This window comes from Octodon degus, unplaced genomic scaffold, assembly GCF_000260255.1.
Source record: "Octodon degus isolate 3935 unplaced genomic scaffold, OctDeg1.0 scaffold00017, whole genome shotgun sequence".
NCBI lineage: Eukaryota > Metazoa > Chordata > Mammalia > Rodentia > Octodontidae > Octodon > Octodon degus.
The window spans coordinates 1,533,015-1,557,130 of NW_004524593.1; the positions used below are offsets into that span (position 1 = coordinate 1,533,015).

General features: G+C 36.3%; 1 protein-coding gene and 2 pseudogenes across 5 annotated transcripts in view; all 3 read left to right on the forward strand.

Annotated features, from left to right (window-relative positions):
- Cop1 (COP1, E3 ubiquitin ligase) overlaps positions 1-24,116 on the forward strand; it is a 212,767-nt gene that overhangs the window by 14,828 nt on the left and 173,823 nt on the right. For 3 of the 5 annotated variants that reach the window (XM_023710244.1, XM_012513744.2, XM_004626779.3), the window contains exons 2-5: positions 1,766-1,825; positions 13,151-13,248; positions 18,806-18,882; positions 20,063-20,182. In XM_023710244.1, coding sequence (XP_023566012.1) covers positions 1,766-1,825; positions 13,151-13,248; positions 18,806-18,882; positions 20,063-20,182 — 355 coding nt within the window. The remainder of the gene's footprint in view (positions 1-1,765; positions 1,826-13,150; positions 13,249-18,805; positions 18,883-20,062; positions 20,183-24,116) is intronic. The other 2 variants (XM_004626780.3, XM_023710245.1) reach the window with 1 other exon arrangement.
- LOC105741597 lies at positions 20,582-20,963 on the forward strand (annotated as a pseudogene).
- LOC105741598 lies at positions 23,043-23,711 on the forward strand (annotated as a pseudogene).

Below are 24,116 nucleotides of genomic sequence, written 5' to 3' on the forward strand. Positions count from 1 at the left end.
TTAGAGTGTGTGTGTGTGTGTGTGGCCAGCTCAGCCCACCAAGGGGCGGGCTGGCTGGCATGTGGTGCTGGGGATTGAACCGCGGTCGCTGTCCTTTTGCTTAGCTTAGCTTGTTCTAAGTAGGTGCTTTAGACCACTGAGCCATCTCACCAGCCCTGACTCTGACATATTTTACCACTTCACATTGTAGAATAGTTCTGTATTCAGGAAAAAGTTTTTGAATAAGTGAATTTGTGTTTATCATTTTAAGTGTTACTTTGTCATCAGTAAGGATAAGAGTTTTATGCCCATGACAAACAAGTTGATGAATGCTGGAGTAAGAAAGCAAGGATTTGTTTTCCTTCTACAATGAGGAGTTCAGAGATAGGCAGTTCAGGGTTGATGAAGCTACTCAAGAATGTCTTCAAGGAACCAGTATCCTGTCTTCTGAATTATGGTTTTTGTCTTTATGGTCACAAGATGGCTATTGAACCTTAGGCTCTTGAACATAATTGGAGGAAGGAAGGAAAGGGAAGGATGAAAGAAAACGTGTTTTTATAAGGATTTAATTTTTCTTCTATAGACAGTGTCTTATGTTGTCTCAACACAATGGTGTCATTTCATTCTCCAGCCCTGTGTCTTATAGCTAACCTAACCCTCCTTGCAAAGAAGGCTTGAATTTTGGACATCCTGCTTTTGATCTTCTATGGGAAAATAAAGAAGAGGAGGATTAGAATTGGAATTTAACTCAAAGTTTCAGAAAACTATGTAGGGAAGTAGTTTGGGATAGCTCAGTGGGCCTGTGTACAATCCCTGGGTCTGCAAAAAAAAGGAAGTAGTTTGGAAGATAGACCTGAATCTGAACTTTGGCTTTGTTACTTGTTACTTCCTGGTTCAATGAATTTAAAAACTTTGTGTCTCAGTTTCTTCATTGATAAAATGGATCTAGGAATAAGTACCTAACTCACTGTGTTGTAGAAAGGATTAAATGATAGGTCGGCTGAATATCTCAGTGGATTAAAGCGCCTGCAAACAGGGGCAGGGGCCAGGAGTTTGATTCCATTCCTGCCTTGCGATCCCATTCCTGCCTTGCTGGCCTGGGTGTGCTGATATGCAGTTGAGACTGGGTGTGGTGGTGGTGTTGTGGGCCTGTAACCCCAGCTTTTGGGAAGCTGTAAATTGTCAGATCAGTAGGAATCCAATTTAGTAGTGAGATCCTAAACACACTGTAGACCCTTCCCTAAAAAAATAAAAAAATACACGCACACAAAAAAAGGATTAAATGAATTAATGTATGTCATAGGTTTAATGGATATTGTTTTTTCTATTTTAAGTATTAGGTCTTATCATTGTCATTACCTGCAAGTACTGTTGAAAGTAAAATTATTACTCAAAGAGTTTGTTTTCTTTGGAATGCAAAAGGAAAACATTTAGATTAAAACAGTTCTATGTAGGCGATTTCTGAGTATGGAGTAGGTATACTGGAATAAGGTGATAGAACTGCCTTGCAGGCCCTGGTGACTGACAGGCATTATAAAAGTTATGGGCTGAGTTAAAAACATTTGAACCATTTAAAGTGAACCATTGACTTAATTTTGGTATTCTGTGGTCTTTGAGGCATTTTGAACAGATTAGCATTTTACTGCCAATCCCTTCAAGTTAAGCCCAAGGAAATTTTACCTACCAGTGATAGGTTAGAAAACTTAATTCATAATTGATTTAATTTCACATTTCCAATTTGTAGCTACTTTAAAAATTATCAATTCTTTCTTTTTTTTTTTTTTAGCCCCATCTGCTTTGATATGATTGAGGAAGCATACATGACAAAATGCGGCCACAGCTTTTGGTAAGATGATTTTATTCAGTCACGTAGTCTTTTAACACTTAAGTAAATGTAGTCAGAGAAATAATGCTTTTAAAAATAACTTTATATTGTTTCCTTGACTGATATGTCTTTATAGGGTTGGCAGTTCAAGATAGTAACCTGTTTGGTGCTTAATTTCTGTGACATATTGTACTTATATTTACCATAGAGATTAAATAGGAATTTAAGAATTTTTTCTTTTATTGAATATTAGCAAGTACTTTGCTGTTTTAGAAAATTGGAAATGATAAGCTTTTAGGACCAAGTGTGGCTTACTCCCTGGGATAGGTGGTAAGCTCAGAAAAGCAAACTTGAAAAGAAATGGGGAAAAATGATAAAGAATTAAGTTCCGATTCTCTTTAACACATTGCTCAGTGTTATTTGTAGATTATATCATGTCACAGTGATATGTGTACTTACCCATTTTTAATTGTGGTCAAATACAGTAGAATTTTCAGCTTTAACACCATTTTTGTTTTTGTTTTGCAGTACTGGAGGTTGAATCTAGGGCCTTTGCACTGAACTATATATTCCCAGCCATTTGTTTGTTTTATGGCATTATTATTATTATTTTCTTGGCATTGGGACTTGAACCCTTGAGTTACATCCCCACTGAGCTACATCTCCAGCCCTTAACTTGCATCAGAGTCCCTCTGAGTGACCACTTTGCCCAGGCTAGCGCTTGTGCTCCTCCTGCCTCACCCTGCTGCACTGCTGGCACTACTGGGGTGTGCATCACACCTGCCTCAGTCCTAACCATTTGGATATGTACAGTTCACTGTTCTTGATTGTATTTATTGTGCAGTCCATCTCCAGGACTTCTTTCATGTTACAAAATTCAAAGAACACGGCCATTAAAAATAACTTCCTGTTTTTCTTTCCTTGTAGTTTTTTTTTTTTTTTTTTTTTTTTTTTGCAGAACCGGGGATTGAACTCAGACCCTTGAGCTTGCCAGGCAAACACTTATTCCATTGAGAAGTCTTTGCATTCCCGGGATGACTCGGCTGGCGGAGGAATTCTGCTCTTTTCCTTTAGTTTTTTTTTTTTTTTTTTTTCTCCTTGTAGTTTCTGACAGCCATTATTCTATAACTTTCTTTTATATGAATTTGCCAACTCCAGATACCTCATATAAGTGGAATTACATAATAATGGCTTTTTGGTTACTAACTTAATTAGCATAATGCCTTTTATGTTCCCCGGTATTGCAGTAGTGTATTTTAAGAGTTTCTTCCTTTTTAAGACTGAGTAATATGCCATTGTATATGTAGACCACATTTGTCTTATCCATTCATCTCTCCAAGGACAGTGGGGTTGCTTTCTCCTATTGGTTCTTGTGAATGATGCTGCTATGAACATGGAGTAAAATACCTATTTGGGACCCTGCTTTAGCTCAAAATTGGAATTGCTGGATTGTACAGAAGTTTTGTTTTAAAATTTTTGAGGAGTTATTTTATTTTTGCTCATATTCAGTTATTTATTATTATTATTTTTTAAAAATATTTATTTATTTTTATTTATTGTGTGTGTGTGTGTGGCCAGCTCAGCCCACCAGGGGGCGGGTCTGGCTGGCATGTGGCGCTGGGGATCGAACCGCGGTCCCTGTGCTTTGTCAAGCTTGTTTCAAGTAGGTGCTTTAGACCACTGAGCCATCTCTCCAGCCCAGTTATTTATTATTTTTTAAAAAGCATTAACTGCTTCTTTCCATAGCTAAGCAGAAGTATACAGTACAGTTGTCCAAACAATCCTGCTTACATACATAGATGAATCTCTTTTTCCCCACTTCTCTGTGGTCCTTCTCCGAAACTCAGTAAGTCTTTCCTTTTGAACGAGTTCATTCCCTTTTCCCCAGTGTCTATTGTACCCTTCAGATTCTGTTTCTTTCTTTCCAGTTATTTATTTTTGAGACAGGGTTTCAATATATAGTCCAGCTTGTCCTTGAATTTGGCTTTGTATTCTAGCTTGCTTTGTAGTGTAAGTTAGCTTTGAACATACCATCTTCCTGCCTCAGTCTCCCAAGTGCAGGGATAACAAGAACGTGCTACTATTGCCTCCTAAGTGATAATATTTTATGTTTTCATCAGTAAGTACATAGGGGTTCTAATTTCTCCACATAACTTGCTATCTTTTCTGTTTTTGCCCCCCCACTTTGGATAATCGTTATCTCAGCAGCTATGTAATCTATGTATGTTTTAATTCAGTTCTTTGCCTTCCCCCCTTCTACTTACTATTGATAATTTATTCCAGAGCATATCTTCAAAGGGTACAAATGAAGAACCAGATACAGAAATATATTGCATAAGGTAGGTAGAGGGCAAGGAACTTTCATGCTTCCTCCAAAGCACGCCACCTTTCTGACACCCCCGTGTGTTCAGAAACATGCTCTCTGAACTGTCCCTCTTTGGTTTTATATAGGCATCATAATGTTGCTATAACTAAATTAAATCATTGATTGGCCATTGATGGTCAGCAAAACTTTGGGCTCTTTCCCCCTTCCGGGGGATGGAAGATGAAGATAGAACATGAGGGACTGGGGAGATGGCTCAGTGGAATAAGTGCTTCCCTGGCAAGTGCAAGGGCCTGAGTTCAATGCCCGGTTCTGGGGAGGGGGGGTAGAGTCTGCCTACCTAATTCCTTCCTCGATTACCAGCCATCCTGACGCTACCAGGTACTTCCAGATATGTCATCTCATTTAACTTATTTTTTGATTGGCAGTGGCATATACTACTTGCAATCTGTCATCTTTATGAATTATTTACATTTTCTCTTGGAATAATGATTTAACCTTAGCCTTTCTGTTGTTTCCTAATAACCCTTATATGCTAATTCATATTGAAATTAGACCCATAATTTTATATTAAAGCTATAGTGGCAGATTAATATCCTTTAACCATGAAAGATACTTACTGGTGGTAGCACCAGTCTGTAAGTCTTTTTTCTTTTTTTTTGTCCTGAGGATTGAACTTGGGACCTTGTGCTTGCCAAGTTGGCGTTTATGCCACTGAGCTGTCTCCCCAGCTGGAAGCTTTTTTTTTTTAGAGGTATTCAGCCATGGTTTTTGGATTGCACATTGCTGTTTTCAATTTAATTCCTTAGATCACAAATATCAGCATATGAAGTTAGACAAAGTGAAAATTCTAAGCATTAACTTAGAAAAAACCAAAACCGATGGAAATTAGTACAGTTGTCTCAGTCATCCTGTACATATACTTGCATGTTTTTTCCCTTTCCATTTTTCCCATCTTTTCTCTTTTCTCTCATCTTCATTGTTTAATCCTTAAGCTCAGTTTCTTTTCATTTTATTTTATACCTTTCAGGTTTTATCTATTCTTTCAGGTTCTTACATTAGGGCAACTGTAAGTCTTCTAATTTCATCTGAATCGTGATGTTTCAGTAAGAGGTATGTCCAGTTTGATGGGCATTTAAATGGTTTAGAATAAAAATGGTTCTCAGGTTATATTCTTTATTAGAACAAAATTGGAGCAGTGTATATTATTGGCTTAGAAAACATGTACTGTGTAGAAAGATGCAGTATGAAGCATAAACCTGTATTTCCTGGGGAGACAGCTCAGGGTCTTAGGTATCTGCCTGGCAAGTGCAAGGTCCTGAGTTTGATCCCCAGTGCTCCCCCCAACCTCCCAAAACAATCTTTTTCCTTTGTCTCAACATCTTGTGTTGTCACTTGCATACAATGATTGTGTATTTTTTCAGAATCTTTTTGCCATTTTTTTCAGTAATTTTTATTTTTGTTGACAGTATTGTGATTCATGGCTCACTTTATGCTCCATATTGCTAATGAAATTCTAATTTTGTGACTGGCCCTTCTGTGGTAATATTATGAGTGAATTTTGGTTTTTCAGTCTGATTATTGAGCAGTAGTGTTCTATTTTGTTCATAAATTGATCCGACTCCTGAGCATTCCATAGAAAACCATATACTTAAAGGTTTTTTTATTTTGATTATTCTAGACAATTAAGCAATCTAGTGGAGACTTTTTTTTTTTTTTTTTTTAACTTTTTAGCTATTCCTAGTTCCAATATTAGATCAGTTGATTTTTTTCGTTTGGGTGACTGTCCTGTATGCTGTAGATTGTTTATGTCACTATTTGATACCCAGTAGCAGCTACCCACCCTGTAGTGCAAAACAAAATGTCTCTAGATGTTTCTGGATATCTCTTGGGGAAGAACATTGCCTACAGTTGAGAAGTACTGATCTACAGCTAGCTCTTCCTTATAGATCTGTACTTCTGCCTGCTTGTTTCTGTCTCCTTCATCCTTCTCATTTTCTCCTTGCTCTTTCCACCTCCTTTTCTTTCATAGACTTAATTTTTTTGAAGTCTAAAACAGATTATAAAGAGTTTTTACTTTTGCTCATCATCTTCCTTTAACTTTTATGTCTACTGTATTGTTTTTAAAAGGTTCCGGATCAGTTCAGTAGTCATGCTTCACTGTGCTGTGAAATGTAACTGATGGTTGACCTTATTACTGGACAGGCCTTGCTTTTTCAGTGAGTCCTATCAATGCCATGTTTTGGTTATTGAGAAATCCCATTGGTGTTTTAAATGCCCCCCACCCATTTGGTTTAGGTTTTGATCTTCATTATAATTTAAATTATTGTATTATGCCTTGATGTGAATGTATTTTAAAATCCCTTCCCAAGGGTAAGGTCTCATTGCATAGAAACTATGTTTGGCAGAAGCTAATTAAGCTGTAGGCAGTTGTAATGTGAAACTTAATATGCTATGAAACTTCTTTGTAGTTTTTTTGTGTGTGAATGTAAAATATTTAATTTAAAAATGTTGACACTACAATATATAAGATAGCTTCTATCTTTTTTTGTATTTTTTAGGGAAGGTTCTGCAGGGTGTTTAGGGTCTCACTACTAGATCAGACTCGTAGTGATCTGCCTGTTTACAGCCTCCCAAGAGCTGGGATTACAGGCAAGCGTCACCACACCCAGTCTCAAGTGCTGTCTCAGCATGCCCTGGGGTTGGGGCTGGCATAGCAGGCCCTGGTATCACCCCCCCCCCCCGCCTGCTTGCGGGCGCTTTAATGTACTGAGCTATTTGGCTGGCCAAATAAACGCACATTATAAATGCACATAGTGTATTCTATAGCTGCCAGGTTTACTTTTTTTTTTTTTTTTATTTTTAAAAGGAAACTATAACTTACAATGTGGTTAAGACTTGTGTCTTCACCCTTGAAAAAATCCCCATTCTATCACAGTGATGTATGGTGAGACTTAACAGCCCCAATTGTTAAACACTTGGAACAAGTCATAACTATTTTCATTGCAAAAGGCCCCTGTACATATTTATCAATTCTGGTACCTTAATAGCTACCCAACAGGTTGTTAACATACAGAAACGTGCATCATGAGAAGCAAGGAATATCACCCATCCCTTCTGCATATTAGAACCTTGTCACTCCTGAGTAACAGTGCTCACATCACTGAGGTCTGAGAACGGTCACTTTTCATATTCATCCTGAGTAAAAGATGGAATGACTTAAGTACAAATGCACCATATTATAAGCAGTTTCTTATAAAAGAGTCACAAACCTTAGTATTTTACAGAGTTTACTACAAAATGCCATAAAAATTGTCTTTGCTTAAGCTTTTTCTTCCCGTATCCAGTGGGCCAACAGGATGTCTTTGGGCATGATGGTGACACAGATTAGTATCTTCAGATATGCCCACCAGGTGTGCAGACTGGCTTCCTGAAGGCCACTAGTGGCTGCACTGTGAAACTTCAAGTCGATTCTAAATGCTGGGACATCTCACCGACCTCTGGAAAGGCAGCTTCCCAATGAGAAGCTTGGTCGGTTTCTGGTAACAACGAATCTTTCTAAGTGCTAAGTTGCCAGGCCTGTAGTGATGAGGTTTCTTCACCCCGCCGGTAGAGGGGCTGCTTCTCCTGGCAGCTTTAGTGGCCAGCTGTTTTTTTTTTTTGGGGGGGGGGGGCTTTCCCCTTAGTGGACTTATAAGCAGTCTACTTGATTCGGGTCATTTTCTTTTACCATCGCAGAAGTCTTAGGTCACTTTTTCTGCTGCCCCGCTGGCCTTCAGGCAACAGCTGCAGTTAACGAAAACAAAAATGATAACATCTCAACGAATGACCAAACCTCTCTGCCTGCAGTTTTATTTAAAGCAAAAGTTTATAATTACTTATCCTGATGCGTGAGGTCCCTGATGGTTTACCTGTCTTTTAATTTTGACTTTGGCTGATAAGTTGAAGCCTAGCAGTATATAACTTCAGAACTCTATCTGGATTACTAATACTATATCAAAATGGACCACCTCTACAACCTCTTCTCCTACATGTAAATGATTAGGCTTTCCTAGCAGCAGGTTTGTGAAAATATGGCAGGCATTTATTCCTTCCTTCATGAGAACTGTATCCCTTTTGTGTGATCCAGTTGTAATAATTTATTAATTTAAAAAAAAAACCTGACTTTTGTGTATTGTAGAGGTCAATTGGCTCATTATATTTGCCTCTTTCAATGCTTATAGCTTGTCTCCTGCATCCTGTTTCTCAGACTTTTATGTCTTTCAAGTTCTGACTTCCTGCTGCTTTGCTTTATTATAAGTTAATTCTAGTCCCAGCATGTAGGCTATCAGCATGGTGTCAGGATGTTTTTTGAGACACTAGGCTATCTTTACTATGCTCTTAGTGTGTTTATACCTTGTTTTTATTTCTTTTCTTTTTTTCTTTTTTGGCAGAACCGGGGATTGAACTCAGACTCTTGTGCTTACAAGGCAAGCACTTATTCTACTGAGCCATCTCCCCAAAAAGTCTTTTTTTTTTTTTTTTTTGCAGAACCAGGGATTGAACTCAGGCCCTTGCGCTTGCCAGGGAAGTGCTTATTCCACTGAACCATCTCCCCAGCCCCACTTTGTTTTTATTTCGATAACTGGTACTGTTTTATTCTTGTTTCTTCTGTTTTTGGAATTTTATGAAAACAGAGTCTTACATATTTGCTTATTCTTGTAAAAAGACGTTTATATTTTATCAGCAGATGAATACATTGGAAGAAACAGACAACCTTATGCATCTATAGAGAAATACTCATTATGACTTTTGAACTGTATGATTTTTTTTTTTTTTTCTTTTCTGTATGTAGGACAGAGTCTACAGGGTCTTACTACATAGATCAGACTCATAGTGACTCTATTGTTTTCAGTCTCCCAAGTGCTGGGATTACAGGGGTGCGCCACCACGCCCAGTCTTAATCACCTCATTTTACCCTGAGGGCGGGGCCAGCATATGAACTCTATGATTTAATGTATACATTTACTTATTTTTGTGATACTGGGGTTTCTTTTGATGAGCAAGTAAAAGAGGGTTTGACAGTTACATACATGATAGTCACAAAGGTAGGTTTGCTCTGTGGTGGTCATGAGGTAATAGATAATCATCTATTAGCTTTCATTTCAATTAGACCATACTTGATATCTATAAGTTCAAAGATGAGAAGTGTAATTTGGCTCACATTTTCAGGACATTTGAGTACATAGTAAGTTGGTCGTAGGCGAAACATCATAGTGGACGGTTATGATAGAACAAAGCTGCTTAGTTAAGAGAGCAGTAAAACAGTGTCAGAGAGGAAAGGCCTTGGGACTACACATAAATTGTAAGAGCATAAAGTTTTATACAGTGATATGTATTTTGATGTACCTTAATTTGGTACTATAGATGGGTATTACCAAGTTTAAAGGAGAAAAGTGACTTAAACTTTTGTTCTTGAGTATAATTCTTTTTGGCTGCATCCCAGACTACTGGGGAAGGATACTACGGTAGTATTAATATGGAATAGGATTAAGATGCCAAAGAAAGAAGACGATGCTAACAGAATCTGGAATAATTTCTTTCTTTTTTTTTTTGTTTGGAATAATTTCTTATATTGACAGACTTTCTTCTTTTTTTTAAGCATAAAAATTCAAAGGGAAGGACAATCACTGCTTTTTTCCAAGCTGTTTCTATTTTTTATTATTGCTTGACTTTTTAAGACTTTTAATATTATATCTAAGTTTACAGGGGATGATAGGAGATACTTTGAGATTACCAAAAGGAAAATTTCAAATAGTACATGAACTTTTAAAATACAAAATGCTTCCTATCCAAATGTGTTGTAAAACTTAAATGAATTAATAAAGATGTTTTTATTTTTTTTTTTTTCCTTTTTTTTGAGAAATAAATATGAATGAGATAGTTTCAGAGCTGAGTAATAGGACAGTTTCGGTAATCAATACAGTGTACATTGTTATCTTCTTAGTGGTTATCTGTAGTACAAGAAGCAGACAGGATATTCTGTCCAAATACTATTAGTACATCTCTGTCTTATCATTGAATTATGCGAAAGTTGCTGTATATTTATCCTATTTTGTATATATAAATACAAAATGATCTTTCCTTTGTATCCTTTTTTTTATTGTCTGTCAGAGGTGGATATTCTGTTGGCATCTAAATACTGTAGGTGTTTGAATTCAGCTGAAGAATCTAACACTGTCTAGCAGTCTATAACATTAGTGGATTATCCTCAGAAGTTATTGACTTGAGCCTTTTATAGCTCATCGTATTAATATGGCTTTACTTTATATACCTCGTTTTTGTACTTTTCTGCTGGATGGCTAAGACCAAGATATAGCAAGACCTATATAACAAGAAATGTAACTTTTGTATCTGATAAGGTCAGCCAAGTACTCAGAATTTATCGTGTAGCCCTGTACCGCACTTTGTAGATCCTTTGTTATTGTCAGCCATGAGGATGAATCATGGCCACTGCTTGACCATTTTGCTCTCTGTGAAAGCCTGAGAAAATGTTTTTTCTTTCCATGTGACTCTCCCCAGGCACACTATACATCATCGATCACATTCCTCTGTGGCTCCATAATCTTCTTGATCAGAAAATTTGAGCACAACTGAGTTATATGTTGCAGACTTTCCTCTTACTGTTTTGTCTTGACATTGGGTATTGAACCCTAAGATATATCTCTACTGAGCTACATCCCTAGTCCTTAACTTATTCTTTTTGCCATATTAGTGGCTCATTTTCTGGAAGCTATCTGCAAACTCCTCAAATCTCTTCTTTCCCCATCCCCTTTTTTTCTCCCAAATCTCTTGTCATCCTTTCATTTTTGAATATTTATTTATTTGACACAGGGTCTCTTTATGCAGCTCAAATGCATAGTAATCCTTCTGTCTCAGCCTCCCCAGTGCAGGCATTACAGGTGTGCACTACCACTCCTGGTTTTGGTGCCCGGATTAGTATGAAACCGAGGATCGAACTTGGGTCCTCGCGCTTGCCAGGCAGGCACTTAGATCACCAAGCTATTTCCCTGGCTCGTCCTCTCATTTTTAATGACTTGAGCAATCTCCCTCATGACTTGCTTTATTTTAACTTGAAGATTTTTTAAAAATGTATGAGTTGTTTCTTGGTAGTATTAATTTATTTTCTTTTTCTCTGAACAGACTCTAAATTTCTCTGTATTGAGATTCTTAGTGTAACGTATGTCCATTCTGTGCTTCTCCTTCGTAGAAATATGAAAACAAAAACATATAAAAGATGTTATTTAATGTCACTGAAATTTCTGTGTAGGAAAATTTTAGTCAGATATGAAGCGTATGATATGAGAATGTGGTATTCTAGTCTTGTTACAATTCTACTTTTTTTTTTTTTTTTGGCGGAACCGGGGATTGAACTCAGGCCCTTGTGCTTGCCAGGCAAGCGCTTATTCTACTGAGCCATCTCCCCGGCCCCTCTTGTTACAATTCTAAATAGTGATGACACTGTTTCTAGAAGCTGTGAAAAGTCATATTCAATTTTAAAGTGATGTTATATGCCAGACATGTACTCCAGTCTTCAGACGCCTGTACTGTGTCAAGACTGTTGTTACTTGGATTTTTTTGTACTTTTCTCCTTTTTGCTTATCTTGAATGTAACTGATGTAAATGAGATAGTAGTTGTTATCCAGAACAGTGAAACTGTGAGTCAAGAGTAATTTCATTTGTTCAGAAGATAGGTAAATACAAAAATCACCTTTAGTTTACAAAGCTGAAATAAATTTATAGTAATTTGGATAAAGAATAAAAAGTTTGATTTCTTTTTAAGAAAGATCTGTATAAATGACCCTCATAATTTTTTAGGAATCAATTTTTTCCTGATTTTTTTTGAAGTGATATTTACTGTAGAGACTTAAAGATATCTATAAAGTCTCAAATAACTCATAGACAAATACTGTTCAAATTGTGGTAAGTGTTCAATTTATTTAGTATACATATCTATATATAATTTTTTCAGCAAATGTGAGATTATACATTTATTTATTCTGTGGTAGATTACTAACTTTCTCTAGGACAGTAGTGATTATAATGGTATTTTTTTCATGTCTCCTTTTTCTTTTTGTGTGATTTGGTTGAACAGTATTTAAATAATTTCTTTTAGGGCAGTACAGTTGTACAGGGTAAATGTTATAAATAAGACATGAAAGGCAAAATTTCCTATAGGTGTGTTTTTCAGTGATAACTATTAATAGGCTATTTTTATGTGCATATATTACAATATGGTATTTATTGGTGTTATAGTATTGCATTGGATTACTGTTAATAAATTTAGTTTTAAATTGTTTGTGTATGTATAAATAAAATGTATACATAACCCTGCATTGAACAACCTTCTACATATATATTTGCTAAGGATGAATTCCTGCATTAAGGATGAATACAAAATTTTAGGGTTTGCATGTAATTTGGATTCTAGAAAGGTTGTGCTAGTTTCAGTTTTCTGTAGTAGTATAAAACATTCATAACCATGTAGTCTCCTTTAACTATTTTTCCATTTTGGTTAGTAAAACCTTGTAGGTATATGTTTTTTGAATCTTTTGTTTTTTTTGTTTTTGGTTACTAGTGAAGGTAATGATTTTCTTATGTTTCCTGAGAAATTTCTATCTTTGCTATAGTAATTGGTTTTTCCAGTTTGAATAAGCCCTTTGTATATTAAGAGTATCAGCAAAGAACATGAATGTTTTGTTTACCTAAACCATAAGCAATTGCTTTTCTAATGTCTATAGTATACAAATTGTATAAACTAAAATTTAGTTCATCTTCAAGTTTTGTATCTAATAAGCTTGTTGTTTGAGTTTACTTTGAAATGTCTTACATACTGTTTACCCAGTAAATGCCCTATGATTTGAAAATGTAAGCTGAAATTACTTTTGTTGAAAAGACTAGAAAACTAATAAATGGTATTTGTAACTAGCATATTAATTTTTCGTTGATTTATTTAAACTTGTCTTATTTTTCCATGCTAATAGCTACAAGTGTATTCATCAAAGTTTGGAGGATAATAATAGATGTCCCAAGTGTAACTATGTTGTGGACAATATTGACCATCTGTATCCTAATTTCTTGGGTGAGTTTTTGAATTTTTTTTTAATATATTCTTTTCCCCCAAATATGGGCTAGCACTAATTTGTTCAGAACACCTAGCTCGTGTATAAGCAAGTGTGTCTCTGCTCCCCAGGATGTGTTCCTCCTCATGGTTATTGTGTAGATTCTGTATTGTTTCATCAAAAAAGGGAAAGATAAGACAAAGATTCACAGAGCCTTTAGACTCTTGCATAGGTGGCCAGCCTGGATGTGAGGCATAAGCAGAATGCTATAGATCCAGAACACCTTCGGGTTTCTCCCTGCAGCATTATGCATTCTTCTGCTTTTGTTTTTGGGGCCGAAGTGACAAGCAACAGAGGAAAGAGTTAATAGGAAGGGGAAACACATGTTTGGTGTATATTGAGGCAAAATGGAAGAGAAAAGTTGGACGTGAAGATTTTTGAGTGGAAAAGAAGAGCCCTGAGGTGGTAAGACAATTGAAAATGAGAATTGAGAAAAAAAGGCCTAGATAACAAAGTGTTTGAAACAGAAACAGTAAGAATTAGAGAAGAGACATAAACCTTTTAAGTATAAATGGTGAATGGTTGGAAGTAATAGGTGGTTAGAGGCTAACTGCCATTATAGAAATGTTCTACATGTTGAATAGCCTGATACATAATTATTTAGTAAAAGGTCTCCAGGGTCTCACTACACAGATTGGGCTTGTAGTGATCCTCCTGTTTTCAGCCTCCCAAGTGCTGGTATTACAGGCGTGCGCCACCATGCCCAGTCTCAGTCACCAACTCTGCATCCCCTGGGGGCGGGGCTGGCATGCAGACAGGGAATTGAATTCCAGTCCCAGTGTCTGCCTAAGCAGGGTGCTCTAATCTGCTGAGCTATGTGACCGGCCCAAATAGCCTAAGATATTTTGAGATGCCTTTAGTCTGACTGCTTTGAGAATGAATAAAAAGCCAGATTGTCAGATATAGGTAGGCATGAAGTTGTTTCCTGTTGGATATGTACATCAAAAAAGGCCAAGATTTATTTTCTTTCTTTCTTTCTTTCTTTCTTTCTTTCTTTCTTTCTTTCTTTATGTATTTTGGTGGCACCATGGATTGAACTCAGGACTGTGCACTTGCCAGGCAAGCACTTATTCACTTATTCCACTGAGCTATCTCCCTGGCCAAGACATTATTATAAAAGTGTTCATTAGGGTGTGATGACTACTTCTGTATTAGATTTTGACCTGCTGGAAAATACTTCCATAGTATTTTTTTCTGCTTCATATTTCTTCTATTTACTATGGTACATACATCATTTGCCCTTTTCAATCCCTTTTATTCTTGTGATCCCTCTCTTTTGTAAATCTACATGGTTCATTCAGGGTGGAATGTCATGACTAAAGAATATTAACCTGTCACATATCAACTACAACTTCATAAGTGTATGTGTCCATGTGAATTATAATATAAGGACAATTAGAATACAACAGAAAGGCTGAGGTGAAATCAGTAAAGCCAAGAGAGTAAGTAAATAATTTATAGAGATGACAGATTACAAAGAGGATATTGTGTTTCCTGTGAAAAAATAAATAGAAGAGATGACTGATATCTGGGAGTCTCAGGGTGGCTAGTAATCAGAACAAATCAGGTAGCTAGTAGGTTGGAACTTTCAGCCTATCTCCATCCCAGGAAGGGAGGAAGAGGCTAAAAATTTAGTTCATCACCCATGGCCAGCTAGTGATTTAATTAGTCATAGCAACACAGTGAAGCCTTTATAAAATCTAAGCAGACAAGGTTCAGAGAGCTGCATGTTTCTGAACACATGGGCGTGTGAAGAAGGTGGTGTGCTTGGAGGAAGCATGCAAGTTCCATGCGTTTTCCTACCTACCTTACCCTATGTATATCTGCAGCTTGTTCTTCATTTGTATTTTTAAAGTCATCCTTTGTAATGGTCAATAGTAAGTGGAGAATAAAAGGCACAGAAAGGAAGAATATAGCCTACAAACCTATTGGGATGGCTACTGTCAAAACGAGTGGGAAGAGAAAGAAAACCAAAGTATAACAAGTTGTGTGAAGAGATTGAAATCCCTGTTTGATTGAGAAAGTAAAATTGTATAATCCCTATGGAAGCACTGGTGGACTCTCAAAAAACTAAAGATACAATTTGCATATGTTACAGCAATTCTATTTTTGAGTATATATCCAAATAATTAGAAGCAGTGTGCAGAAGAGGTATTTTGCACTCATGTTCATAGCAAAATTGTTCACAAGAGCCAAGTGTAGAAGCACTCCTGTATATGGAAGGACAGATGGATAAGAAAGGTGTACTATACTCATGCAGCCGAGTATTTCTTACCATTAAAAGGAATATATGCTACAGTACTCTTAACACATGCTTACCCTCTCCTAATGCTAAGACTCCTACAGGTCCTGCCCAACCTTGCTATTTATTTCCCTTTCGCTCAGTGTGTGCATGTGTGCACACACATGTATCTGTGTCTGTTTCTGTGTCCGTCTGTCTCTGTCTCTCTCACACACACACACAGACTTTCCCTGTTTCTAGGTTACTCTATATAAAATTTTATAAATTATATTTTTGTGTTTTTGTAATAGGTGTTCTTCTTTCTCATTAATGTAAAAATTGTCCCACATGAAATGTTAAAAAAGTGTGTTTAAGGATAACCTCAGCTGCCAGGCACTATTTTGAATGCTTAGTGGACACGTACTTTTTTAATCCATTTGGCAGTTCTGTGAGGTAGGTGCTGCCATTATTACTTATTCTTTAGGAAATCGAGGCTTACCCAAGTTGAGTAACTTTATACAGCTAGTAAGTACTGGAATAGGAATTTGATTTTAGGATCTGAGTTCAATCCCCAGTTCTGTCAAAAAAAAAGTTTATACAAGGAAGACAGTTGCTGGAATGGAAGACTTCAGCAATAAAATTGCATTTTTTGGTAGAGATGTTATTTTTTTTCTCTCAGTTCTGTGCATAAGACTGCAGAGAAGTAGTATAATTAACTAATGTATAAATTACTTTTCAAAAAAATTACCTTTCAGTTGTAAGTCTGGTTCTAACAGCTAATTTTTAAAAATTTTATTTTATTTATTTATTTATTTATTTATTTATTTTTTGCGGAACCAGGGATTGAACTCAGGTCCTTGCGCTTGCCAGACAAACTTTTATTCTACTGAGCTATCTTCCCAGCCCTCTAATAACTGATCTTGATGTCAAGTAAATGCTTAACTTTTTAAACATTTTTCTTATTTTAATTTTTTATTTTTGTATTTTAGGGAAGAGCTGACAGGGTGTTCAGGGTCTCTACTAGATCGAACTCATAGTGATCCGCCTGTTTACAGCCTCCCAAGTGTTGGGATTACAGGCGTGCGCCACCATGCCCAGTCTCAAGAGCCAGTCTCTGTGCCCTGGGGGTGGGGCCGCCAGGCCTGGGTATCAAATCCCTGGCCCCTGGGATTGTTTGCAGGCGCTTTAATCTGCTGAGCTATTTGGGTGGCCCTCTAAATGCTTAACTTAATTAGAAGAATTTTGGGGATGTAGGGGTGGGGGTGGGAGTGGGGGGGCTGACTCAGGCTGCCTTGAGGGCAGGTCTGGTAAGGCATTCTCCTTGCTATATCTATTTTGTATCTTCTTGTCTTCAGTTGTTTTATGATTTTGCTACACACAACTCCCTTTTTCTAAGTTCTTTTCCATTTATCTTTTTCCTTAGCGAATCCCTGTAGGCCTATTTAGCCCAATTCTTTTTTTTTTTTTGTGGAACCAGGGATTGAACTCAGATCCTTGCGCTTGCCAGGGAAGCACTTATTCTACTGAGCCATCTCCCCGGCCCCTTAGCCCAATTCTTATATCAACTTTTTGTGATTCCTAGTTAATATTGTTTTTTTTTTTTTTTTTTTAATTTTTATGTGTTTCGTACAGGGGCCTCACTACACAGCTCAGATTTCGTAGTGATCCTCCTGTTCTCCGCTTCCCCATTACTGAATTATAGGCATGCACCACCTTGCCTAGTCTCAGTGGCTGCTCAGCACACCTGGAGTGGGGCAAGCGTGCATGTGGTGTTGGGGGTCAAACCTGGGTCTATTGCACTATCTCGCAGGCCTTAATACTATATTTTGATTGACTTGGCCCATGTACTTTGTAAATATTTGTATCTCAAAATTTGTATCTCATAATACCTATTTCAGTGAAAATACTGATTATCACATACAATATTACAGCTGTCTTGCTAGTTTGAGTTGTTTCAGGTTTTCAGTTGTCTTGTTCATCTTTGAGACTTGAATCCAGTTTTTTTTTTAATCTGTATTTTTAAGAAACATTTGTGCTAGTATTGGTATAGTGAAAAAGGTTAACACAGTAGGGTTCGAATCCCACCTCTTTCTTTTTCTATATGTGACTATATGTTATTTATGCTCCCTGTCCTAAACTTTCCTTGTATCCAAATGGCCAGAATACCTTGAAGGGTGATGCAAATAAAGTGCCTATTACAGTCCTTATTTCCCTGTCAGTGTATTAATTGCTAAAACAAAAGAGAATAAAAACTAACAAATCACCCACAAAAAAATGTTACATTGACTTAAGCATTGTGTAGAATAATTTTCAGAGCTAGTTAATTCAGGAGTTCATTGTGATATGATTCTAGTCTTTCCTTCATCTTCAGCATCTGCCACAACTCTGGCAGCTATACTCAGGATTGCATGGTGACTGACTAGGTCTAGGTATCATTCCCTTATGAGGGTATGGAATTAGAACATTTTCAATTCCACACACTTCTCATTTGTTGAAACTGAATTGTGTGTTTGTCAACAGCAATCACTGGGAAGGATATGAATGAGGATGTTGGCTTAAATTACAGTTGATTTTTTTTTGGGAAAAATCATGTTATCAAGAGAAAAACGTGGTTTTGCTTCAGCTTAGTTCTTTAATTAGAAATAACAATTCTCAAGAAGAGGATAATTTTGAAAATAAATGACTTAATATATGATAAACCCTAGAGACTTTACACTAGCTGAAATTATTTTGAGTTGTATATTTGGAAGCATTTTAAAAAATTTTTGAGGTGTTTGAGTTATATGAGTTATTGTAAGTTATAGTTAATTATAGGAACACAGATATAAAAAGTAGACTTTGTGTGTTTTGTTGGAAGACTGGTAGTGTCTTGATGTTTATAGAACAGTTAGAAAATAAATGAGTCTCAAGTACTTACAGATGCTCTTGTTACCTGTGTCAGCCTAGAGAGCATGAGACACATAGTGAAGAATTATCCGTCCTCAGTACCCAATAGTATAATCCTTGAGAAACATGTAAGAGAAAATATGTATTCAAACAATTTTTCTGTGGTAGTATTTTTTTTTCCCCCCCTGTATCGGGGATTTGAACTCAGGCCCTTGTGTTTGCCAGGGAAGAGCTTATTCTACTGAGCCATCTCCCCAGCTTCCTGTGGTAGTACTTTTACATAATACTTTTTGTGTATAACTTTTAAAATTTTTAGCCTTTGTAAAGTTAAAATAGAATTTGTGTAAACAACAATTAGAAAACACATAACAGAAATAAAACTTATGTGTACTTTCTGTTTCTATTCTCAGTAAATGAACTTATTCTCAAACAGAAGCAAAGATTTGAGGAAAAGAGGTTCAAATTGGACCACTCAGTGAGTAGCACCGTATGTTTCAACTCTTATTACTATTTTTAATAAATTTCAGTTTATTTAATATTAATTAAATGTTATAGTTTAGGATATTTAATTTTCTTAAAGGGAGTTTATGATTCCCTGGAAATAAGTAATTTTTAATTTCATTGTGGAACTTCCTTAGTGTACCATCTTTTTGTCTCCCTTTTGTGAAACAAGGTCTGCTTATGTGTGCAGTACAGGCTACCTTTGAGCTCTTTTGTATCCCAGGGTAGCCTTGAACTCATAGCAGTCCTCCTGTCACACAGTTTCTCAAGTGCTGGGATTACAAGGGTGCACCAGCACACCTGGCAAAAGAATATCGTCTTTTGAAAGAACCAGTGAAATCATACGAAGATAGAATTAACTTATAATCCATGATATTAGAGGAATTATTTATGGCAAAGAGAAACTGGGCAGATATTGTGAAAGAAAATTTTCATTTTAAAAGGATTACCTTCAAATTACTGTCATAAGTGAGTTTAAATTAGCACTTTGCCCATAGCACAGTTGAAAATATATTAGATAATTGTAATCCATTTACCTGTTTTGACATGGAATCATATCTTTCTTTAATGTAATTAGTATAGGTACAGGGTTTCATTACACAGATCAGATTCATCGTGAGCCTACTTTCAGCCTCCCAAGTGCTGGGATTATAGGCACATGCCACTATGCTCAGTCTTAATCACTGTCTCAGCACGTCCCGGGGGCAGGGCCAGCACAGCACACTGGGAATCGAAATGCGGTCCCTGCTCCTGCCTAAGTAGACGCTTTAGTCTGCTGAGCTATCTGGCCAGCCCTGAAATTGTATTTTTAGAGATTCTGTTGACATTTGTCATTAATATGCCTTTCACATCTGTTATCTGAATTTACTTAGGGCTGGGGAGATGGCACAGTAGGGCTCAAGTTCAATCCCCAGTTCTGCCAAAAAAAAAAAAAGTTTATTTAAAGGAGAATGGTATTTAAATATAACTAGAGTGGTGTGGGAGCCAGTAGTTGAGAATATGGTTTTGAGGCAATTGTTTCCAATTTCTTTTTTATTTGTAATTCTGTATTTCCATTGTATTTTTGATATTTAACTGATAAGTGTATTGGGAAGTAGAAGTTAAGCCTTGTTTTAGACCATGTACAACAATCTTGTTAGGAAGTTATTGTGTTTCTTCATTTTTAGAATGGCCACAGGTGGCAAATATTTCAAGATTTATTGGGAACTGATCAAGACAACCTTGATTTGGCCAATGTCAACCTCATGTTGGAGTTACTAGTACAGAAGAAGAAACAACTGGAAGCAGTAAGTAGTAGCAAAATTAATTTTTTTTTTTTTTTTGTTTTAAATTGTAGTCTTTATTCCAAAGAGAAAGATCTAGAAATGTTTTAAGATTAATAGTCACAAGTCCAAAACCCATACAAGGGAGGAAATTAGAAAGATCAGAACAGAAATTAATGCAATAGAGGAGGCTGGGGAGATGGCTCAGTGGAGTAAGTGCTTCCCTGGCAAGTGCAAGGGCCTGTGTTCAATCCCTGGTTCTGCCAAAAAAAAAAAAAAAAAGGAGGAGAAAAGACTAATTCGTTCATTAAGGCCTGAAAAAGGATTTTTCCATAGATATTGTGAAAATTAAGATCATTGATACCTACTTTGAAAATATTTATATTCTTAGAGCTGAGCCAGTACCAGGACTAGCACTTTTGGGGTGACAATGAAGAACAGGAAAAATTACTGAAGAAAAGCTGTACATTGTATGTTGGAAATCTCTCATTTTACACACCGAAGAACAAATTTATGAACTCTTTAGCAAAAGTGGTGACATAAAGAAGATAATTATGGGTTTGGATAAAATGAAGAAAACAGCATGTGGCTTCTGCTTTGTGGAATACTATTTAAGACCTGATGCAGAAAATGCCATGTGTTTCATCAGCGGGATTTGCCTGGATGACAGCGTCATCCACACAGACTGGGACGCTGGCTTCAAGGAGGGCTGGCAGTACGGCCAGGGTGCTGTGGAGGCCAGGTTTGAGATGAATATCAGCAGGACTATGATGCTGGAAGAGGGGCCTATGGCAAACTGGCATAGAAGCAGTGAGAGGCGAGAGCCTGGTCAGTGCAGAGATGCCCTCCTTGGATGGCTGAAAGAGTCACCAGAACCATATTCTGTTACAATATCAAAAAGTAGGTTCCTTGTAGCTGGTGACAGGGTTGAGTGGTTGAGCAAAAAAAAGTACATTCCTCAGCAGCAGGTATGGACTAGGTAGGTAGGTATGGACTATGATGTGATTCAATTAAATCTGTCAGCCAGAAATACCACACTTCTAGGAAGGCCAGAAAAATGTAAAGACTCACTGTCTGATGCTTGAGTAGTCTAAGGAGGCTCATGATCTACAGTAGGACTTGGGATGATTTTTTTTTTTTTTTTATTTTGGTACTGGGAATCAAACTCACAACCTCATGCTTGCCAGACAGGTCCTGTGCCAGAGTTAAGTCTCTGGCCCTTTGGTTTTCTTTATTTGAAGTTTCTATGATGTAAAATTCTGTAAGATAAAATGAGAGTCTTGCTATGTTATGTAGTTTTACTGTAAATTAGGAGGAGATGTCTGACAACTGCATGTGTTTCCTGATTTGAATTCTAACCTCTAAAGGCCAACTTTGACCTTCCTAAATATTTGGAACAAAAGCCTGAGGTCTTGGAGGACTTCTCCACTTTGGGCTCTACTTCCAGGAAACTCATCACAGGACTTGAGTTCTGCTAAATACAGTTTCAAAACATGGAACGCTTTGCCTAAAACTAAAAAAGAGAAAGTTTTAACACAGACAGAGAATTTATTTTGCATTTGTAAAATAAGAGATGATTTCTTATGTATTAGCATAATTTTTCCTGGTTAGGAAAAATACAAAATGATTTTTGTCTACAAACAATATCTTCTAGTGTCCAGTAGCATGAGAAGGCTGCTGCTGGAGGGTTCTGCTGTGAACATCCCTCATGTTAGAATGAAGTGAGAATTTCTCATTCAATTCCAAACTGGTTATTGGAGTTTTTAAAAAGTTGTTAACAGTTAATGAAGTAGGAATAAACCATTTACAAATATTTATTTATTTTTAAATTTTTTAATAGATTACAAATTAAAAATAAATTATTTACAAACGAATATAACAATAAAAACTGTCCAAAATAAAAATGAAGAATTTACAGATCAGTCATAATAGCTTATTGTGTCAAAACCAAGAAACATATTCATATAATTAGAATTCTCAAAGTAGAAAGGAGTAGGCAATAAATATTTAAAAATTAAAAATTTCTGAATTTAGTTCAACTTATAATACCACATTTCCAAGAAAAATGAACCTTTTGCAAAGATATTTAAATAAAGTCATGCACAAAAATGAAATTGTCCAAAGCTTCTTGTAAAGAAAAAAAATCATTAAAGCATATACATAAAAATATTAGCTATGGAAGAACAAAATTAAATAGCACCTTATTCCATATTAGAAAGAAAAAAAAGGGCCAACGCTGTAATAAACTAGATTAAAGGACTGAAAGAAAAGATCTGTTCTCTTTGAATTTTATACTTAGCAAACATACCTTGGAAAACTAAAAGTAAGCCATCTCTCCAGCCCAAACTTGAAATATTTTAATACCTCCAGAAGTAGCATATAGGAAATAACAAAGAGCATAATTCAGAAGGCGAGAGAAGTTGCAGTATGCTCCTGGATGAACAATAGAGAGCTCTCAATATGATAGTTATTGAGGACTATATAAAAAATATGTTAGACGAACCCTTATTTAAAGGTCATTGCAGATTTCTATGAAACAGTACCAATCTTACGTTGGGTTATACACGTATTTTTTTATATACATATGTGTGTGTATGTGTGTATAAAAGATAGGAAAGAAGTAATATAAAGTCAACAGAAAAGGGAAATACACTTTTTAAAGTTTCTAATACTAGGAGAAGATGTCGTACAATGTCTTTTAAATAAATTGTAAGTCAAAGATATAGTATAAATCTTAGAACAAAAATTAAGATTAAGCAATATTCAAAAAATTAACTATTAATTTAAAATTAAATGTTTCAAAACAATTGAACTAAGAAAAAATTTTCATGATAGCAAAGAAGTACTAAGAGTAGGCTTTAGTGTGGCGGAGCAGCAGGGGAGGATGGTGGCCGCTGTGCCCCAGCGGGTGTGGACCGTGGAGCTGTCCAAGAAGGACGTAATAAAGTTTCTGCAGGACCACGGTTCAGATTCGTTTCTTGCAAAGCATAAATTATTAGGAAACATTAAAAATGTAACTAAGACAGCTAATAAGGATCATTTAGTTACAGCTTACAATCATCTTTTTGAAACTAAGCGTTTCAAAGGTACTGAAAGCATAAGTAAAGTGACTGATCAAGTGAAAAATGTGAAGCCCAATGAAGAAAAAACCAAGGAAACCAAGTCTGAAGAGACTCAAGATGAGAGTCCACCAAAATACACAAAATCTATTGTGAAAAAGGAAGATAAAACCAACTTTCCCAAAAAGGGAGACGTTGTGCACTGCTGGTACACAGGGACGCAGCAGCCTGGGACAGTTTTTGACACTAATATTCAAACTTCAAAGAAGAAGAAAAATGCCAAGCCTTTAAGTTTTAAGGTTGGAGTGGGCAAAGTTATCAGAGGATGGGATGAAGTGCTCTTGACTATGAGTAAAGGTGAAAAGGCTCGACTGGAGATTGAACCAGGATGGGCTTATGGAAAGAAAGGACAGCCTGATGCCAAAATTCTGCCAAATGCAAAACGTATTTTTGAAGTAGAATTAGTGGATATTGATGGAAACAGGTGGAGTTAAGATCTGAAGACATCAGCGTGATTCAAACTTGGCCTTGAAACTTAAGTAACTAGAACTTGTATTACTGTAAAGAATCAACTGGAAATTTCAAAGAGTTAAGTAAAACTTACTTGATCACATTTTTTGAGAAATGTAATCCCTTGTAAATCCCTGAAGTCTAAAGTATTTTACTCTAGCTGTGTGAAGTACTGGTTAAGGAAAACTGTATTTCCCTTTATCTCATGTTGTGAAACTGAAAAGTTCAATTAAAATATATCCATTGTTTTGAAAAAAAAAAAAAAAGTTCTAAGAGTAAAACATAAGATAAATACTGGAATGACAAGTAAATGACCAGCACTTCTAACAGTTTGAGGATAGGATATCGCACAAAGTTCTAGTGTGTTGTGGACATGCATAATGACCGTG